At 38.2% G+C, this 20,734-nt stretch overlaps 1 protein-coding gene across 2 annotated transcripts; it reads right to left on the bottom strand.

Moving 5' to 3' along the window:
- Nucleotides 1–113: 113 nt before the first annotated feature.
- On the bottom strand, nucleotides 114–20,210 carry npc1 (Niemann-Pick disease, type C1). Of its 2 annotated transcripts, none has more exons than XM_061797522.1 (25): nucleotides 20,027–20,210; nucleotides 17,110–17,238; nucleotides 15,725–15,831; nucleotides 15,465–15,634; nucleotides 13,558–13,725; nucleotides 13,229–13,478; nucleotides 12,520–12,602; nucleotides 12,055–12,425; nucleotides 11,278–11,504; nucleotides 11,024–11,124; nucleotides 10,279–10,381; nucleotides 9,543–9,732; nucleotides 8,495–8,677; nucleotides 8,300–8,414; nucleotides 8,070–8,197; nucleotides 7,873–8,007; nucleotides 7,689–7,778; nucleotides 6,081–6,271; nucleotides 5,816–5,931; nucleotides 5,117–5,246; nucleotides 4,842–5,027; nucleotides 3,868–4,099; nucleotides 3,673–3,786; nucleotides 1,666–1,828; nucleotides 114–1,232 (listed from the first exon to the last, which is right to left on the bottom strand). In XM_061797522.1, exons 1-25 carry the CDS (start codon nucleotides 20,102–20,104, stop codon nucleotides 1,150–1,152), a joined length of 3,843 nt encoding a protein of 1,280 aa, XP_061653506.1. In that variant the 5' UTR covers nucleotides 20,105–20,210; the 3' UTR covers nucleotides 114–1,149. The 2 variants fall into 2 exon arrangements, with proteins under 2 accessions (XP_061653506.1, XP_061653505.1); XM_061797521.1 differs by having other exon boundaries at nucleotides 17,110–17,241; nucleotides 20,027–20,209.
- Between the last annotated feature and the right edge of the window lie 524 nt (nucleotides 20,211–20,734).

Below are 20,734 nucleotides of genomic sequence, written 5' to 3'. Positions count from 1 at the left end.
CGGACCCTATTCTTGAAAAAATTATAATTCATAAATAATTATTGCTAATTATTTTGCAGATCTCCAAGCTACAGCACACACAAGACAATGACCAAGAAGGTGTCACAAAGGTGCATTTTTGGGGTGAAAACATTTTAATAATGTACTAAAATTGTTTTTAAAAACTAGTATCCAAAAGGAATGGTTGCGTCACTTCAACACAGCTTCATAATCATTCCAAAAAAACCAAAAACACAATTCCATCAATTAAAAGTTGTATCCCAACAACAACAAAAAAGTCGTACTGTTCCTTTGAGAGCATATTCCAGTATTACAGTTAATACTACGAGGTAATATTGTAAAATAATAACTTTCCAAACATTACTGTCAAGGATGTAAGAGATTATTTAAATTCCTTAAATTAGAGGTATTCACACATGTGCATAACAACTGTTCAGTAACTGCAAAAAGATCTTATTTTACACAGTTCGTCCATGTTAGGACTTTCCTAAGTATACCTTGCTGAGGCTTCTCCAAGCGTGGAAGGCTTCACGCCCCATCTCGCCAACAATGAGAGCAAAACCTGAGTAATTACACACAGTAGTTCCAAGCGGCAAGTTATTGCATCGTTAGTTACTTTGTATCATTGAGGATTTGGAACACGTTAGCTTGAGCTCTGACGTAAGCAGACTTGTGTATTTAAAAAATGGAATTAAAACAAAAAACCGAAGAATTGAATTTGTGGTTTACATCTATATCTAAAAAAAAAAAAAATATATATATATATATATATATATATATATATATATATATATATAAAATATATATATATATTTTTTAAAACTGACCAGTATTCCCCTTTAAAGATTCCCAAATCACCTACCGGTTATGCAACTGTCTGTCAACTGAGAGTTGTGCATGATATTCCAGTCTTGATTCTGTCACGGAAGCGCCCGACAGTTGTAGTGTGACGAGAAATGTCAAGTAATATTCCTCAGTCCAATCCATGTAAAAAGTCAACGGCGGCCATGACGAGTGTCAGTAACGGCTAGAAGAAGACGAGGGTGGGATGTTGGGGGGGGAGGTGCGGGAGCCTGTGGCACTCACAACCCACACGCTCCCGTTCAGACAAAAGTATCGTTGTCCTGCCTGCCTGCGTGCCTGCCTGTGTTAGTAGTTCAGGAGCCGCTCCCTTTCGGTCCCGACGAAGCGCCTGTTGGCTGCAAACACCTTCGCCCTGTTGGCCGAGGGACCTGCCAGAGTGACACACGCTCAGTAAACAGTAGATTTCAAAAGAAAGCATCATGACACACCTTTTCCCACCTTTAACTATAATGGTTGATGGCTGATATTCTTGCATGTGCTTTATTTGTTAATGTCTTCTTTGTAAGAAAAATCTTGCCACCATATCCCATAGCACAGAAGTATGAAGAATATGGCAGAATGTTGTCACATACACGACACAACAGTACTCGTGAGAAATTCCTTCATCGGTCTGCCTCTTTCCAGCCTCCCTTGACAAATTTTCTTGGATACTTTTAGCCCAACAACAGAATACATATTATATTATATTCGCACGCACTTTGTTCCAGCTGGGGCTATTATCATTATTTTGTTTTTTTATTTTAACAGGGGTGTTTAGACTTTTTCTAGCCATCATACATGCATCACCCGTTGCGGACTGACCTGTGTAGCTGAGCAGCACGGGCAGAAAGATGAGGCCGTGCGCGGCACCCAGCAGCACGATGGCCAGGTACATGCGGAAGTAGAACACCTGGAAGATCTGCGACTTGGACAGCGCCAGGATGAGGATGCCGCCGAACTTTGTCATTGTGATCCCGCTGAACACCTGCCACGAAGAAGAATCAGTATTATTACTCGGTGTTCGACTAGTTTTCGAGAAAAGTACACCGCTATAGTCACAAAGACAAAAAAAAAACAAAAAAACACAGTCGTCCATTTGTTGAGCACGCATCCAATCACTTACTATAAACATTTAGCACTTTTGTACGACTTATTTCTGAATAAAGACCAAGCCTCAACAAGGGACTTTGTGATTTGGTCTTTTTAAGTTTGACACCTTTTTACACTTGAGAGCAGAAAAAAGTAAAAAACAAAGAAAATATGTTGGACATTTTACATTGCATTTGCACTTGTATAACAATTGACAATGTTAAAAATGAGATGCGTGAACAAAAAAAAACAAAAAACCTCTACATCCTCAAGTTTCGTATGTTTAGTGTTTTCATGTCTTAAAATGAACAATGTTACTTCAAACATTGCCTGTACAGTTAATAAAGATTTTAGAATGGTGAGAATTAGACTCTGGAATTTGCGTTTGTGAGTCGCTGTTCACAAACTGTTTTTTCTGCGGAATCTATATTGAGGTATTGCTGAAAAACAATGCCACAAGATACCGCTGAAGTCCTGGCTAATAGGAAAGTAGTACCGTAATTTCTCGTGTATAATGCGCACCCATGTATAATACGCACACCCAAGGTTGACCTCAAAATTCTGGAAAACCCTTCTACCTATGTATAATGCATTTTTACAATGCATGATTTTGCTTCTACCCATATGATCAAAACAAAGTATTATCTGTATTTTGTTAGTTTTTTTAAAAAGAATTATTCAGAAGTTAAGCACTTTATTTGAACAAGTAATCCTTTTTTAATTTACTTGCTATTATTTTGAAATTCACAGCCCTACTTTTATTTAGTAAATTAGAAAACACACAGTTGTGCTCTTATGTTTGATTACCCAGGCAGAATTTGTAAGATGCGTACAATTCTTTAAAGAAAACATGAAGGACCAGGCAAAGCACATTAAATTTTATTTTAATGGGATTCAAACGGTCAAGCATTTAAGAAAAGCATTATCATAAAACGAAGCATAACCATGAAGAAAGTAATGATGGTTGTTGTTCAGTCCTCAGTCATATTTAAAAAACAAACAAACAATATTTCACATATTCTGCCAGGGTATGTAAACTTATGAGCACAACTGTACATATGCAGTCATACATACCCCTGTCATACTGGAATGAAAGTGTAGTCTCCACCTTTTTTCTAACCACGAGGTGGCGGTGGCATTTTGGAATGAAAGTGTACAGCTTTTTCATAGCCACTAGATGGCGGCATAAATTTATAAAATGTGAAAGTTTTTTCCATTTGCCCTTATACCCATGTATAATTCACACTATTGACTTGACAATTTTTTTGGGGGGGGGGGGAATGCGCATTATACACGAGAAATTACAGTAATTGTTGTCAACTTGGAAGTTTGTTGAAGTGATTTTTCAAGATTTTTTTATGTCGGGAAGGAGTTGTTATCAGAAGTTATGGAAAGTCTTCGCCATGTGTATATTAAAAAGCTCAAGCTAACAAACGACAGACGTTTTCAATATTGGTTCACTATTTCATGGGTAGCAAAAAGAATATACACAACCACTCACTGCAAGCCATTTATTCCTTGAAGCTAATGTAAGATTACTTAAAAATGATATTGCAGTGTTTTGGGATCACAGTTTGTGGTACATTTACAGTCAGAAATGAGCAATTATAAATATTTTTAGAGTCTGTAACTGTATTTATATTACTTCCAATTGAAAACAAATTGTTTGAAAATCTGGCCAAAATGGAGGGCGAACAGCATCCAGCAACAGTTTGTGTTCAACATTTAAGTTAGGCTTACCGAGCTGCCCATGTGAGCCAACGCCTCCTCAGCTCGTGCCACTCTGCTCTTCTTCATGCTAATGGAAAAAGCTCGAACCAGATGACTGCAGAACTCAACGGAAATCCCACAGGCCTGCAAAAGGAAACGCCAGTAGACAACAACAACAACTCTGCCACTACCGCGACTGTCACACGTGCACGCTCGTCTCCTCACCATGACCAAGTTGACGAGTGAGACGGCGTTGAGGCTGATGTTCCACAGCCACATGACGCCGAACATGTTGACCAGGATCATGGCGATGGTGACGCACACCAGCACGGCCGACCACAGCTCGAAGCCCAGCAGCACGGCGGTCACCACGAAGATGGCGCCCAGCGACACGCTCAAGTTGAAGGCTGTGTCGTACGCGATGGTCAGGTACTGCTCGTAGAAGACGTAAAAGACGCTGCGGAGGAGTTGTTGAGTGTTGGTTAGTGGTTAGTACGTGATTACATGATATATTCTCCCGATAATCACAGTTCATTGTTTGGGCTCCTGCGAAAACGGTTTTAAAATATGTTTTTCTAGGCACTGCTTCTATATTGCAGATTTTCAATGATAGCAGGAGGGTGTTAAATGTATCACAGGGTTAGAGCATTTAACATTTTTTTTTCATGTGCGCCGAACCTTTCCCCACCCCTCGTATACATTTGTGAAGGTATGACTTTTAGTATCTATACTGAAGGTTACACTGCTGTATATTGTCTCTTTTACTACGTGCTTATCATTTGACCCATGTCCTGCTTATCATTTGACCCATGTCCTTGAACATGACGTTCAAAACAAGCTGCTATTTTACAAAAATGCGTCTCAGAGAAGACCACATCCCAATGACAACTTGACAAGTAAACCTCTGCCAAGGCTGAATTTTTCACAAAAGTTGAGCAAAGATTTGTTTGCGTTTGCTTGTATGCGACCAGTCTACTTCCTGTTTTAGAGAGAACAAGAGAAGACGGACGGCACCATGTTGGTTCTAAAAAATTTTTTTTGTGTGAAGTGGATCCTCTTAAAAAAACGCAAACTTGTCAATTACCACCTGTTGTGCTACACTATTTGAGAAAACACTATAATTGCATATTTCACCTTCTATAAGACCGATTGTTAGGCTAAGGCTAACACTTAGGCAAAAATGTGACAGTAGGACCCACCTGTAGGCAAAAACCTTGTGGTCCATGGTCTGGCTGATGTTGTCAGCCAAGACGCGGGCCATTTTCAAAGCGTCGATGTAGTCTGACGACTCCTTCAGAATGGTGTGAAAGGTCATGAAGTAGCTGGCTCCCACCTGGGTGTTGTTGGGATACACATCCACTGCTGTGGCGTACGCTGCGTGGCCGCTGCAGAGAAAACAAACCACAGTCCAGTTGGTGATAGGATACTTAAAAAAACCAAAAACAAAACAAAGAAACCCAGCATCTGGAATTACCCCTTTCCACACTTGACATTGGGATTGTCCGACAGGAACATGGGAAGAAAGTGCATGAAGTCACCGCCCACGGGCCTCTGCTTCCCGCTTTGCGTCATGGGTCGACAGTGCACACATGATGGGTCCACCACTAGAAAGTAACAGGCCAGTGGGAATAGAATTAGACTTTACTCTATTGGGACATTATATGATATTTTGGTTGTTAAGACATTGGTTCAAGCCTGAGGATTTAGGCTGTTAGTCAGCTACTGTTAGGAGATGCCTTTTTCAAATTGGCATTCAAAGCACTTGTCCTTTTGTTATATTTGAAGATAGATTTGCGTTTTTTTTGTTTGTTTTTTTTTACACAATTTTTAAACACGCTTGAGGCACTGCTTCTAGTTTTCTGCACCAACTGACCACCTATTGATTTAAGCAAGATGTCCGACTCGTTAATGCCAAAACACGTAGTTGGCGATTAATCTCCTTCAAGCTATAATCGTCACTGCGCAATGGTAAAGTCCACGCGTCAACTAGTTGGTTCAACCCCTACTAGTCAGTCGGAAGCAACTATATGGTTTTCACTTTGTATAAGAGCACTGCAGTGTTAACAAAATGCTTGTGCCAGTATGATTGCATGGCTTTTGTGTGCAGAGACAAAAGTGAGTATGTGGAGGGAAAAGTCAGCCAGAGAGTTGTTGACATTGGATAAAGATTTACCCGAAGCGTTACAGAAGGCTCCGGTGGCGTTGTAGTAACGGCAGCAGGTGGATTGTGGCTTCACCCAATCGAAGTAGTCGTCCAGCCAAGAGGAAGGCGTGAAGGCGATGGTGGAGCTGAAAGATTTAGTAAAACAAAACAAAAAAAAAAAAAAGCATTCCCTGCTGGCACTTACATATTTTAATGTGTTTGCACTTTATTTATATCTCTCTCTCTTTTTTTTGTTTTTTTTTTAAATATATAAATCTGAAGATGTGAGACGTACTAGTTGCTGATGAGCGACGCAGAGTAGATCTGCTGCACCAGAGAGTTGTTGTTGCAGCCCACGCCGCCACACACTGCGTTCTGGCCCTCCAGGCTGCTGTAGTTCAGGCCGTCCTCCACTACAAAATAGACCGGAGCTCCCGTGTGGAGATACTGGTTCAGGTTCTTGAAGTACTCCAACACGTACGAGTCCTGGTTGAGGACACAGACCGTCAGAGGTGATGAAGTGCAGTCGTAGAATTGGGAGAAAAAAGTAGAAATATTACAATCAACAGTTTGATGTGGATGAAAGAGATTAACTGTATTCTCCTCTCTTTTTAGCGATCAAAAAGTAGAAATAACAAATACTTAAGGTACTCCCCGATTAATAGACAATAATCGAGAGATATTAAAATTACAAATATTTTCGTAATTGAATTTTCCTTGAAAAAAATACAACTTCATTCTCGTAATATTGCAGTATAATAATATATTTGTGCGCAAATGTTTTACTTTATTCCTGGAAAATTAAAAGACGTTAAATTTAAAGCTTAATTCTCATAACATTTTTTAAATAATTTTCTTTATTCGAAATACATACTCGATTTTCATGGTATAAGAACTTATTTTGATAATATTACAACTTTATTATCCTTACACTCTGCTGACTTTATTCTCATAAAAATTAGAACTTTTTATTATCACTTAATTCCAATACCATTATAACTTATTTTTGCATTGAGATTAATTTTGAATTTATTCCTGGGAAATTAAGACTACAGCATTTTAATTTTTTTTTTAATACTTTCTATTTATTCTTGCTATATTTACAACTTTTTTCTGACTCTTAATTTACAGATTTATTCTTAATATTACAAATGTATTCTCATCACAGTAAGCCTTTACACTGCTAATATGAACACTATTTGTTGAAATTACAACTTTATTTTCATAATAAAACAAATACCTGGTATTCTTTATTATACTCCAACTTTATTCACATTAAAATGTTTATTTGTGGGAAACATGATTCTAATAATAGAAATGCTTTTCACATTGAAATGATGATTGAATAATGACAATTCTCAGAAAAGTACAAGACATTTTGCACAAGGGTTTTGTATTTATTCTTGCAATTTTATTCACATTGTATTCTGTTTTTTTTCCTAGTAATATATTTTTTGTTAATTTAGAAGTTTTAGTTTCCTTAAATTCTCATTACACTCAAATTTGATTCTTATGTCACAGTATCATAACACAAAAGTTTTTGTTCTTGTTAAAATTAATACGACTTGTAAATTTTCTTTAATACGTCTTTATTCTCATAAAATTAAAAACAATTTCTTGAAGAAAAAAAACGACTTTTCCCTCATCATTTGACCATTTTTACTCCATTATATTCCTGGGTGAGAAGAAAAGAAAGGAAAGAAAAAAAAAAAAAGCTTGCCGTGTATGGTAGGTAGCGCGTGTTGTTGCTATCGTCAGGCTTGGAGCGGAATAATATCAGCATTAGTAATATTTTTTCAGTGTCAATCTAATTTTAACACTACTTTTGTTGTGCTTGCATGGTAGCTTCTTCTAAGTTCCAGTTTGTGACATTAATGTCCTCTATATTCACAGGGTGACTTACATCAGGCATGGAGAGCTGCTGATCCAGTCCGATCTCAACTTTATTCACCACAGCTATACTGAAGGAGAGTGCTCCCACAAACACAGCCACCTGCACAGAGATGCTTTTTAAACAACTTATGTTTAAAAGCGAAAAGTACAAAAGAAAGGCTGGTGTTGCAGACATGTGCCGCTGACACACTTACAACAATGGGCCGCACCCACTCTTTGAGGATGAATGGTGCGTAGAACTTCTTGAAAAAGCGGAAGAGGATGCTGTCCGTCTTGGCTTCCTGACCTTCGGGCAGCTTCACGCAGCAGATGATATCCAGACGATTCGCCTTTCGTGACAGCACAATTGAGGACTTTCTGCTATAATCATTCACAATGTGTTCAGGCTCACCTCCTGTCTCTTCAGGTCCAAGCCCAGAAGGCTCACAAAGCAGCTGATCTGCAACAGGAAATCAATAAAAACAGCCAGGCCAGCAAAGAGGGAGAAGGTCCTAACTGCAGGCATGTTGGACAGCGCTCCTGCAGAAGAACAACATTATGGAATGAGAAGACACGCCGCCATTGAGAACATATATTCGCTTATACATCGGATTCATTGTCATATGTGTTCTATTTGTATACCAAGGAAGAAGGCCACCGTCTCAGAGAAGGAGGACAGGAACATGCTGGGTGCGACGTCGCCGAGGATGCGACCGATCTGCTGGTGAAGTTCCTCCTGGGGCATCCGCTCATCTCGCTGACACACACACACACACAAAAGATTATTTAGGCCATGATCGAAATGACCAGGTGATGGATTCAACCAGGTGCACATACCTGATACGTCTGCACGATGATGAATATGTTGTCCACGCCGACAGCCAGCACCAGGAAGGGGATGACCTCGATGACGATGAGGGTGAGCGGGATGCCAAAGTAGCTGAAGATGCCCAGCGAGGATGCCACCGAGCTCAGCACGATCAGGATGCCGGCTATGCCCAGAGAAATCTTGGAGTCCACCTATATGTGTGCATGCAAAAAAAAAATAATAATAATAATAATGATGATGATGCTCATTAATGTCAATGAACAACAGTGATGTAGACCTACAACATTGTATTACTACTACTACTGTTAGGTACATTATTCTCCGTCTATATTCTTTGTCTCGCTCAAGGAAAAATTATTCCAGTCAGTTTCTAGAAACTATCCATGAATTATGGAAATAATCCAAATTTGACAGAGTTGTATTCATATGACAAGTGTAATTCCTCATTTTATACAATCAACTTTATTATACAAATGACACATTTTAATGCTTGTATGTAATATAGTTAATATATATTGTTTTTGAGAAATAATATTTTTGAAGTTTTGAATGGTGTTTTGGTCTTTTGCAAATTCTCTTATTTTGCTGCCATTCCTGAAAATTATTTCATTTCTATGTTCAGTTTTTAAATTACATGTATTTATTCTCAAAATCCCCATGACTATTTAATTGTTTTGTTATATTCTCAAAAATTCCCCATCAACTCCTATTTAAGTTTGAAAACTTCCAAAACATTTTTTGGGAACTTTGCAACCCTTATCTCTATCCGCTGTATCTATATAACTGGCCGCCTCAAGTCCTGGCTGTGCCGGATGCTTTTTCCTGATCCTGTTTTTCTTTTTTTCGGGTCATTTTATTTACCTGCTTCATATGACAAGTGCCTTGAGATCACAAAAGTAGTGAATCGGTGCTATTCACATGAAACTGGACTGCCTCTTTTCCCTCCTCTGCTGCTCCCTTTTGCGAGCCACGCCGCAAGTCATGCGGCAGCAGGTCGAGCCGGTTTTATTGAACCTGCGCTGCTTGATGTGAACTCCTGACACAGCGGCCGCTTACCGGCAGCCTCCTGCAGCTGTGGATGTGTCCCAGCGCCAGCGAGATGTAGACGAACATGATGGCGTAGCTGAGGACGACGGTGCTGATGTCGCTGTTGCTCTCCCGGTTAATTTCATCCTCGACGCTCCTCTCGGCGCTGAAGGCGATGGTCAGGTTGGGGTTGTGGAACTCCTTCATGAAGCGGATGAATCTGGAGTACACGCACGCGTTAATCAGATTAAAGGCAACAATAAGAACATTTTTGCTTGCAACACAAAAGGAAAAAAAAAAAAAAAAAAAAAAATGCCCAAATGACAGTTAATTACTTGAAAATAAAAAAAAAAAAAAAAAAAAAATGGGGCACTCGTAAATCATGGTACCACTGTGGTATGCTTGTTTTTTACAATTTAAAACAGTTCTCGTGTTTTAATGAAACATCTCCGACTTGTTCATCAAAATACAACAAAGAACAAGAATTACAAGACATTACACACAATTTTTCAGTCTCACTGAAACTAAACCTGCTCTGTTGTCAACAACGTGACTGAATATTCAAGTATGTGCCGCTTATCAGAAGCTAACACTGTTAGCTAATGTTAATCTGCACTTCCAATACTGCATCTCTGCCTAGAATTTGGCTTTGACAGGGCTAGTCTTATTTAAAATATATATATTAATACAAAGATAAATCAATTAATTAATTTTAAAAAAAATTACATTTTCATAATATATCCCCTTTAAAAATAAAAATTCTTACTCGTTTTCCCATGCCAGAGCTTTGCCCCGCCTGGCCATGTCGTTGAGGTAGTTGTTGATTGGGAAGGTGATGACGAGAGCGCTGGCGTTGTTGTAGTTGGTGGCTGGCGTGGGGGAACAAAACATTTAAAAAAATGTAATTTTAAATCGCAAAAAGAAAAACCATCTGCTTCCTTGACAAATAAGTTTCTCATAACCAGCTCTCAATACAGGAAACACATGGATGAAGCACATCATCAGGAAAGGGAGGGTTGGTCCTACAGACTTACAAGAAACACTAGGTCAGGTCATTATAAAATCATACAAAGGGACTTTTTTTCAATACATTTTTCATTTTCATTAGGTACCCAACAGAATAGTAACCAATACTTTGGCTATTGTATTGAGCTACACATAAGCTGCACTGCAAACTAACATTACAGACAAATATAAACTATTATTATTACTACATTAACACCTTTTGGACAGTGCCAATCAAAACTATTATCTTTCTAAAGGCCGAACTTTTGATACCACTCTCATGTCGGATCTCATGAGATGAGCCCGTTTATCAAAATTGTTTCCCCAACATTGGTGCAGTTTTGAGGTGAGACGACACGACACGAACAGATCTTTGACCAACATAGCACAGCATTTTTGCGAGAGGAAAAAAAACAACAACTGCTGTTTAAGGCGTGATTATCCAACTTTATAGGCGCCACGGAAAAGGCTGTCCCTGCACTTCATTTAGTGCGTATAAAGCTTACAGTCGTAGCCACCCAGGGCCAGCCAAGGGAAGATGGGACCTCCAAAAGTGCCAAGACAAGGATCGTGGAGGAGAGTGGTGTCGTTGAGGGATGCCGGTGCGCTGTAACACAAAAATAAATTTGGTATACACTAATTCTGATCAATTTTCTTTTTGTTTTACATTATACCATTACATTAATACTGTTCGTGATACCACAAGCTTCATACATCTCCCTGGCAATGTAAAAGAAAGAAAAAGGAAGGGGATGTGAACCTGACACAGTAGAGGAAATGGCTGTGAAAGTCGGCGTAGATGAAGAACTGGTCACCAAGCATGTGATCTAGCACAGCGTGGCTATTCTGGAAGTAGTTGAGGATGCTCAGGATGGTGCAGTTGTCGTTGTACGGGGCCAGCGGGGCCAGGCATATGTCCTTCAGCGTGATGTTTTGGCCATCGTACGGGGCGACGAGCGCCTCGATGGCAAGCTGCAGATCCAGCACCTGGTGGGTTTGAGGGGAAGAATTTTGTTGCTCATCCCCTGTCTCTCACATTGTTTTTGTGGAAATAATGAAAGAAGATTTTTGAGAAATAAAAGAAAAATGTGAAACGAAAATTGTAATGATAACAAAAAATAGAAAAATTTAATAACAGCTTAAATAATGATAGCAAATTAAATGCATCCTTCCTTGGATAAGTACCCGTTCCTTGACAAATTGTTGTCAAAAACAACTAAATTGTCAGTATTGAGAAATGATGGTAAATTAGATCAAATAGAAGGGAAAAAAAAGCAAAGCAAAAAATAAGACAACAAAATAGAATACAAAAATCTAATCACACAAAAAAAATATTTCAAACTAAACTAGAACTAAAATACAATTCTGGACTTTAATCGCTGGCTGTGGAAAATAGACAGCAAAGAAAAAAAAAAAGGTTTCCCTTTGAGCACCTCGTGAAAAAACTGCAAACATCTGTATTGGTTTGAGAGCAGCAACAGAAATGAATGTTGTTTATTGACAACATATTCAATATTCATCCCACTCGCCAACTCACCTGATGAAGGATGTCCTTATCCAAGATGGCTCCAAAGGGGACAGACGAACCTCCAAAGTAGGGATCGTAGGTGAAGGTCTCGTTGAGCGGCGTGGTGATGATGAGCTGAGCCGTCCTGTAGAAAGGCCCGAAGTGGCTGTCGAAGTAGTCCTTCTCTTGGCGCGCCTGGCTGCCGGGAGACGACCACAGCTCCACTGGGTCGGTGGTGATGCGCATGTACACCAGACCGCCCGAGGAGGCCACCACCAGGAGCAGGCTGGCCAGGATGACCAGACCCGGGTAGCGCACGCAGAACGAACCCCAAGAGCTGAAGCCCACCCGCATCATGTTCTCGAAACGCTCGCCCAGCGTCTCGCAGCATGACGCGTGGACTACGGACACGAATGGAATGTTACTTTGTTTATGTGTCATTTCACATCCACTCAAAGGACACTTTATTAGGTTAATTGAATGAAATCCAATTACCTGCTTCAGGATTATCGCTGTTGAGAGACAACGGGTTATTGCTATCCAATATGGGCCCGTATTCCGACATGATTGTCCTTTTCCTAAACAAAAGTACAAATAAGCTATAATTCAATTCTCAGGCAAAGGGTATCTCCTCTTCTTAAAAACAAAATTTCCCCATTCATTCACTTCACTTGAGTGACGCAAGCAATTTAACTCATCTTTCCGAAACTAAGAACATTACCGGTACATGAATTGCTCCTTTATCCAAAAATGAATAAATGACATAATCTGGTGGAAAAAAAAAAAAAAAAAAAAAAATTTGTGCTCAGTCTAGAATTAAAGAATGATTCAATCTAGGAAATAACAAGGATCTTTTAAAAAATGAGTTTTCACGGATTTCATGAGTTGAGTGCAAATCTATGCCGCAGGGCCAACTTATATTGTCTCCAAAGTATAATACATATACTGCGCACCCGTAGCCATGTTAGAGCCCAAAGATACAATTTGATGTTAACAGTATATCTCTGATATATCTGAAGCGCTCAAATTGGAAAATTGTAAATCATACAAAAGCCCACACAGTGACAAGTTTCAACACATTTGCATTAAAACTGCTAAATGGCTCAAAAAGGAAGCAAGATGGCCACAAATGGCCAGCATAGAGCCCAGAGGGTTCAAAAGACAATTAGGACATTGTAAAGATCTGGATATTTTTTTTTTTTACCTGTAACACCACGCTGCGAGCACTGTGCCGACAAACACGAAAAGGAAGGCCATGTAAAAGATCCACATGATGACGGTCATGGCGTCAATACCAATGATTGTCCAGGGAGGCGGGGTCGGCGGCGGAACGGGTTTGGGCCCGCATGTTGTGGTACAATCCTGGCAGGAGCAAGGACCGGAACCATCCTCCAGGCCTTCGGAGCAGCCATACGTCTTGTTGTTCATGGGTGTGTAGCCAGACACCGGCACATCTAGTGTACATTTTAAAAGACGATAATTGACATATTGATGACTGAATTAAATAAACAGTATATTCAAAGTAATGCTTACCAGAGAATATTGGTATGATAGGAAACGGCGACTGCCCATTGTTTATGTCAAACATGTACTCGATCCAGTTGGTGGCGTTGCAGTCCTTGGCATCTTTGCCACACAGCAGCGACAAGGCTTTCACGTTGCTGGATGGTGCTTGTACGTCCCGGCAGGCGTTGTACATGGCTGCCAAAAAGTGACAGGAGCCATTAAACTGACAATTTACCAACACACGGCTATGTTGACAACAACATTCTCAATCTGCAACATTTGTCAAAAAGGGCAACAAATTTGTTTAGGTTCTAGCTGGGAGTTTTGAAAACTAAAATAATGACGAAGTGTAATTTTTACAATAAAATAAAATACAAAAATAAAAAAGAAATATTTTTTTAAAAATAAGATTTGTAAGAAAATCATAAATTAGTAGAAAAATATTGAGTCAACAACAACAAGTGAGCATCAAAAAGTATTGCGTTCATCTGAGAAATCACAGGAAATGTTGAAATATAAAAATTCAATGACAATGATAATGAAAAGAGCAACATCTGGATTGGTAAAAAAAAAAATAAATGAAGTTTTTGAGAAATTGTCCCCAGTTATTTTCTTATTGTAAATTATGAATATTCCAATTAAAATAAAATAAAAAATCTTATAAAACTAAAGAAAATCTCAGCAATTTAAAATTAAGGAAAATGGAAACAAATAAATTAACATCACTATTTAGTGACAAGAAACAATTCTGGATTGGTACTAAAATGTAATGTTTACATTTCTCCACATAGCTTTTGATAAATTAAAAAATTAAGTGTAAAAATTTGTAATCAGCGAATTTAAAAAAAAAAAAAACGATAACCAATCACCAATCCGATCACAAGATGGAGGAATGTGTCGATTTAAATGACCTGTTCATTTACTGTATATACTTGTGTACTTAATCGCTCCAAAAACTATATTTACAATAAATAATGTATCTTTGTTCCGCTATTTATGCCAGTGAGGCATAGTGACAGACAGAACAAATGAATGGTCTTCTATTAGATGGCAGGAAGTACATACAGTAATTAATGCATCCACTTTTTGTGACATTTTTGTTTGTTGGTGTGCCGTGAGATCTGTCAATTGTTGTTGTCGCCACGGTAACGAGTGTATCTGGTCGCATTTGAGTTGACAAGATAAAGCCCAATGATTGTAAAAAACGGGATGCGGTGGTATCGGAATACAAGATTTTATTGCAGTAGTCTGACATAGTGCAATCGTGAAAGAGCAAATTTGTCTTGTAGTCTGACCCGGCGAGGCATTACGTGTTGTCTGTCTCAGACGTGTTGTCTGTTCCACGCCGCCTTTTTTTTTTTTTCTTCTTTAAATAACTTTATTGGCCGTCAGATATTTCCAATACTACGTCAAAGGACACGCGACAAGGCTAAAAATAAACTAGGTTTTGGATTCAAGTATACTGTGCACGCGGCGACGCGGAGTAAAGGTCTTTTGCAGAGCCAATCAATGACGTCATTGATCGGATCGGCGAATTGTGACATTAAAGCCGATCAGCACAAAATGCTAAATATCGGCAGATACCGATCAGCCCGATAAAAATGGGTGTAAAGTCTACTAATAATCTGTCATAATAAAAAAGTGGAACAAAAAAAAAAAAAAAATCATCATCAGCAACTTTAACCAAATCATCACCAAAATCATCTCCAAGTAGAGTTATGAGAAATAAAATGGGAAAAATAATAATGGGTTCCCTTCCAGAAAGGTTTGTGGAAGAAATGAAGAGTAGATTTACATCGTCACAATTAACACAAATTCCTTTGTTCGTGAATAGAATGTTTAGTGTGAAGCCTATTACTTTGTTTGTTTCTAGGCTGCTCAGATAAGCGTGCTTAATACTCGGGTGACAGTCATACGCGTCTGTGCAAACTCACCGTTGGAGAATGCTTTTCCGATGTAGTACTGAACCTCCACCACGCTGGAGCTGTTGAACTCTGTGGAATTTGTGCTTTTGAACTTGGTGGCATTCAAGAATTGACTCTGGTGGGGGCTGCACGTCAGCTCGCAGAAGAGGTTCATCAAGTTAAAGAAACACGAAGGACACCTGCCAACGCCCACACAGAATGATATGCAGTATAAAACATGCCACGACATGTGCCCGGTTAGGTTGGTGTTGGAAGCAAAAATGTCATACCGGGACAGAAACTGGAGGGGCAGCTGGAGACTCCCCTTGAGAGTACGCAACTGGTCCACATTGCAGCATAGTTCGCGAGTTCCATAGTCATAACCGGGACACAGTTCCTGTATCGTATGTAAACACAGAGTTAATAAAAAATAAATAAATAAATAAAACAAAATGAGAAAATACAAATTACTAAATAAAAAAAGTTATAAATACAAAATCTAAATATTAAAATCAAACAAAATGAAAAAGCACTGGGAAATATAAAAAGATTAATATTAAAATTAAAATAAAAGACAAGGAATTAATTATCAAACAAAATGAACTACTAAAATACAAGAAAAATATTCAAAGCATTATAATCAAATTAAGGCAATTAATATAACTATAAGATGAAATATCAATTAAAAACACAACATATTAAACATTTAAAATGCAATAAGACAAAAATAATACAATTACCTATAAACATCAATATAAAATACCAACAAATATTTATTTAAATTAAACTATGAAATTGAATTAAAATAAAACTAAACAAAAAGGAAACAAAAAAAATCACTAATATTATGTATAAATAAAACTAAAATAAAATACCACTTTAAAAAATACCATCCATCCACCCATTTTCTTTTACCGCTTATCCTCACTAGGGTTCCGGGGTTTTTAAAAAATACAATTAAAAATTCAAATAAAACAGTAAGATAAATTGTAAAACATAAGTAATTAATTATAAAACTAAAACAAGATGAACTAGTAAAATATAAAAAATTTAATTTTAAAATCATTATAATGAAATTAAGCCAATTAATATAACTATAAGATGAAATATCACAATTAAAAAAACAACATAATAAACATTAGAATACAACAAGACAAAAAGAATAGAATTACCTATAAACAATATAAAACACCAGCAAATATTAAATATTAAAATAAAGCTATAAAATTGAATAAAAAAATCAAACTAAACAAAAGATAAAATAAAAAATAAAAACAGTAAAATCACTAATATGTATGAATAAAACTAAACTAAAATACCATTTTTAAAAAATACAATTAAACATTCAAATAAAACAGTAAGATACAATTGTAAAATACAATAAAACTAAATAATATCCCTAAAAATATTCAATACTACAATAAAATTATGTACATTAAAAATGAAATCAAAATAAAACTAAATAAAATGCAATAAAAAATCATTAAAATAAAACAACAAGGTAAAAGAAATGAAATACAAAAATATTAGAAGAAAAAAGAAAAATCAAAACAAAACTAATAAAATAATGTAACTAAAAATCAGTGTTAAAACAAAAAAATCATTCAAATTATCCAAGACGTTTTACTTTTAAAAAATACATTTTAGAGATTGGTTTAATAATAAGGAAAAATACCTTGAGGAGGTCATCACCCTCTGGGTCCAGAGGAATAGGAGGTCCAGTGTAGTTACAGTTATATTTCTTTCCGGCGACCGTTTCAGACTCTGCGCACTCCCCGTACCACACGCAGCTTTGGGCCTGCGCCTGCTAATACAACACAACATAAACTTGGAAACTGCTAGTCTTTACTACTGCCACTACTCCAAAGACACCACACATCTTTGACGCGCTACCCATTTGCACGTTACACTGGCTTTGCCGGTGTCATGTGGCTTTTGTCTGAAAATACTACTATTTCACTTCTGTTTCCACATTGGTATTTAAGGGTTGTACATTTTGAATGAAGACATGGCACTGGTTTAGTCACGTCAGAGCCACTGACTCAAACAGCAGTCGTCGGTGACAACGGCAAACAACACACAGTCTTAAGAGGGAATATAGACGTCACCGTGTCATAGGCTGGATTTACACTACATGGGTCAAGTTGCACAATATTATTATTAAAAAGGGGATAAAATATACAGCCATGGGAATTCACGGGATGTGTTAAAAAAAATAAATAATAAAAATAAAAAATAAAATAAAATCTATATTAAATGGCTTTTGGGCACATGGAGCGGAAATCCAACCTTAAACAGAGTCCAGTGTGTGCTTCTTTCTACAGCTGTTAAGTCTTACTCTTCCTGTCTATTCAGCATCACGTGCTTCGTTAGACGCAATGGCTTGGGGGAAGTAAATTCACTTACTCCACAAAGTGGTTTTTGTTTTTTTAATGACAATGAACCGTGGGCCATACACTCTGGCCTCCTTGTGTCTTTCAAGCGTGGCGTGGAAATGTTACGTCCCCCGACTAAACAGTTGGTGTAAGAAAATAATGGGTTTGTTAAGAATCAGTCATACTGTTGATTAATCAGGGTAATGTGGGACATTGGAGCATGGATGAGTAGTGGACAGAAGAAAAATGACAAAGCACGTCAATGAAGTTGATCAAGATCTGATTGACTCACATCATTGTTTTGAAGTGTGTGACGGACATGCTAGTTTTTTTGGGAGGTGTCTTTATCATGTTTGCATCATCCGCTACTAGATTTCTGACACCGGGGCAGCGTTTGATAGTCTTGAAATTTCACCGTACCGCACACAGATTTAAGAAGCCCCGTCCGTGCCAGATGTATCAAACCAACCCCAGAAGATAACGCAGCCTCCTCCATTTTTTGCAGTAGGTAATCTTTTTGTTCCACAGGTAAAATTATTGATACCTTGTGTTAACAAAAAACACCAAGGTCACTGAAATCACTGGAAATCGACGAGACTGGAATGTGCCAAAATGCATATTGACGAAGCGTCTGGGAGAATGCCCTTTAAACAGATATGACAAAACCGGAGCTTGTGGGATGTCATATCAGCTCTGATTTTCCAGATAAAGGAACAAACACTCCACGTAAACTGGGAAACATGGAGGCCCAATTATGATCTGGGGCGGCTTGTTACATCCAGCACTGGGTACAGTGAAATTTAACTCAAGGCATTCCCCACGACTTTTATTTTTTTAAGATGAACAATTCTGTTGGGAGCACAAAAATCACACGATGCCTGGTTTCCATGATTTCATTTTTTCTCCTATTACTACTTTTGCCAGTTTCGAGTTATATCAGCGAGACCATTGCAGGTTTTCGTTTATGCTACAATCGGAACTGTACCAACATTTGTACGGCCATGTGTATAGCTGTGTGTTAAGAGTCTTTATCTTGTAGGGAGCACCAATGACTTAAGCTTTTTGACTCTCAGCGCATTTTTGTTCCAGAATGCTTCGATATTTTTGCGGTTTCATTGTGCCCTTCACAGACTGAAAACACACCGTGCCGGATGTAGAAAAGCAGCCCCAGAGCATAACAGAGCCTCTCCCATGTTTCACAATCAGCACTGTGTTCATTTACTGGGCAAAAAGTGCCTTTTGAGCAGCAAAAACTGCCCCGAAAACTACTGTACACTTAAAAGCCTCTTTGGCCCACACACTACTCGGTAATAGTCGATCAGCCCACCCCCCAAAAAAGATTGTGTTTCAACCCCATAGTCGATCATCACCCCTCACCGCCCATCAGTTGGTTTTTGAAGGGGCAATTAGTGCCCTCGAATACTGGCAAGTGAAAAATTCCCCCAGAAATACTGCACCCTCCACTTTCAAAAGGTGTTCTGTCGGCCCTGGGTGGCCGAGTTATCATTTCTTAATTACTTTTTTTTTTTTTTATTATTATTATTATTTTTTTTAAACAAAATATTTCAATTGTACCACCTAAAAATAAAGCAATGCCTGATTGCCAATTTTCAGTGATTGGCAATTTATCACCACTTTTCACCACAGTGGCAACAAAATGGAACATTCTGTTCCTCCAAAGGCAAACTTGTTGGTCACTAAAATGATATTTTTGAGATCTACCATGACGTGCTGTGATGTATAACTTATGCTTGAGTCGTGTCTTTCGTGGTTTGCTTTTTTTGTGATTTAAGAGTATTGTTAAATGCACTCCATTTGTATGTGTACATTTGCCAATTCAAACGGAATCAAATTCCAAGAGTTACATCAGTAACATTAAGTAAAACTCCCGAGGCATGTCATCAACTTAAAACAACGACAAGACTATCGAAGCCACTTCTTATATGGCGCGTTTATTGACAAACATCAACGCCGCCATAGACATTTATGAAGAACGTGGTTAAATAAAAGCAGATAGCATGGGCTCACTTTTCGCCATCATTCTAGTTAACCCGCTGACCGGACGAATTTTCACGTCGAAGCAAAGAAGCTTTAGGAGCTGAGTCATGTTTTAATGTCAAGCGATAAAAGCACGCGCGCGCGCACACACACACACACACACACACACACACACACACACACACACACACACACACACACAAAATAAATGCGACATACCCATCGAAAATGTGCCTCCGAGAGAAATATAAGGAGCATGAGTAGACAGAAGCCGCCTCTGTCCGGTTGGGAGCCCATCTTTGGCGTCAGAGAAAAGACAGGAATGCGAGGACAGCAGCGGCACCGCAGGGAAACTTTGACATATTTTGTTGTGGAGCTTGAGCTCTTCTTCTCCGTCGTTTATTTGCTCAGGGGCGGGGACAAGCACAAACAGCTGCTGCCACCAAGAGGCAATATTGTGAACTACATCCTATGAATCGAATACCATAAAATACAGTACACCAAATTTACTGTGCTCGCATGTAAACACTCAATAAAACAATAAGTAAAACAATAAAATTCTAATAAAATATCGATTCAAATGTTTACAGTAAAACAGTTAATGAAAGATACTGCAACAATATGAACGATGTATATATAATATACTTTGTTTGTATTTAAAACTGTGTACATTCTTAAACCCCACTTATTTTACATGTAATTTATCCAACCAACCTTACGTATAATAAAACATTTCTTTCCAAGTATACAACTGCATATTCATAGTATTTTGACTCATGGAAATGAATGCACACAAAGGGGTTTTGGATTTTTTTTCCCCCCTCCCCCTCAGTTAAGAGGAATTTCTTGCTGTCACTTTCGCCTGTCAGACTAAAGAAGAGGACAAGATAAACGTTCCAGACCTATTACAATGAATGTACACAGTTT

Source organism: Phyllopteryx taeniolatus, chromosome 14, assembly GCF_024500385.1.
Source record: "Phyllopteryx taeniolatus isolate TA_2022b chromosome 14, UOR_Ptae_1.2, whole genome shotgun sequence".
Classification (NCBI taxonomy): domain Eukaryota; kingdom Metazoa; phylum Chordata; class Actinopteri; order Syngnathiformes; family Syngnathidae; genus Phyllopteryx; species Phyllopteryx taeniolatus.
This window is presented reverse-complemented; position numbering and strand designations above follow the sequence as displayed.

Coding starts and splice junctions, on each gene's coding strand:
- npc1 (XM_061797521.1), bottom strand. CDS start 20,104: ATGGGCTCCCAACCGGACAGAGGCGGCTTCTGTCTACTCATGCTCCTT. Junction 15,832..17,109: donor AGGGTGATGACCTCCTCAAG/GTATTTTTCCTT, acceptor CATACGATACAG/GAACTGTGTCCCGGTTATGA. Junction 4,100..4,841: donor CACAAGGTTTTTGCCTACAG/GTGGGTCCTACT, acceptor ACTCCTCCGCAG/CGTCTTTTACGTCTTCTACG.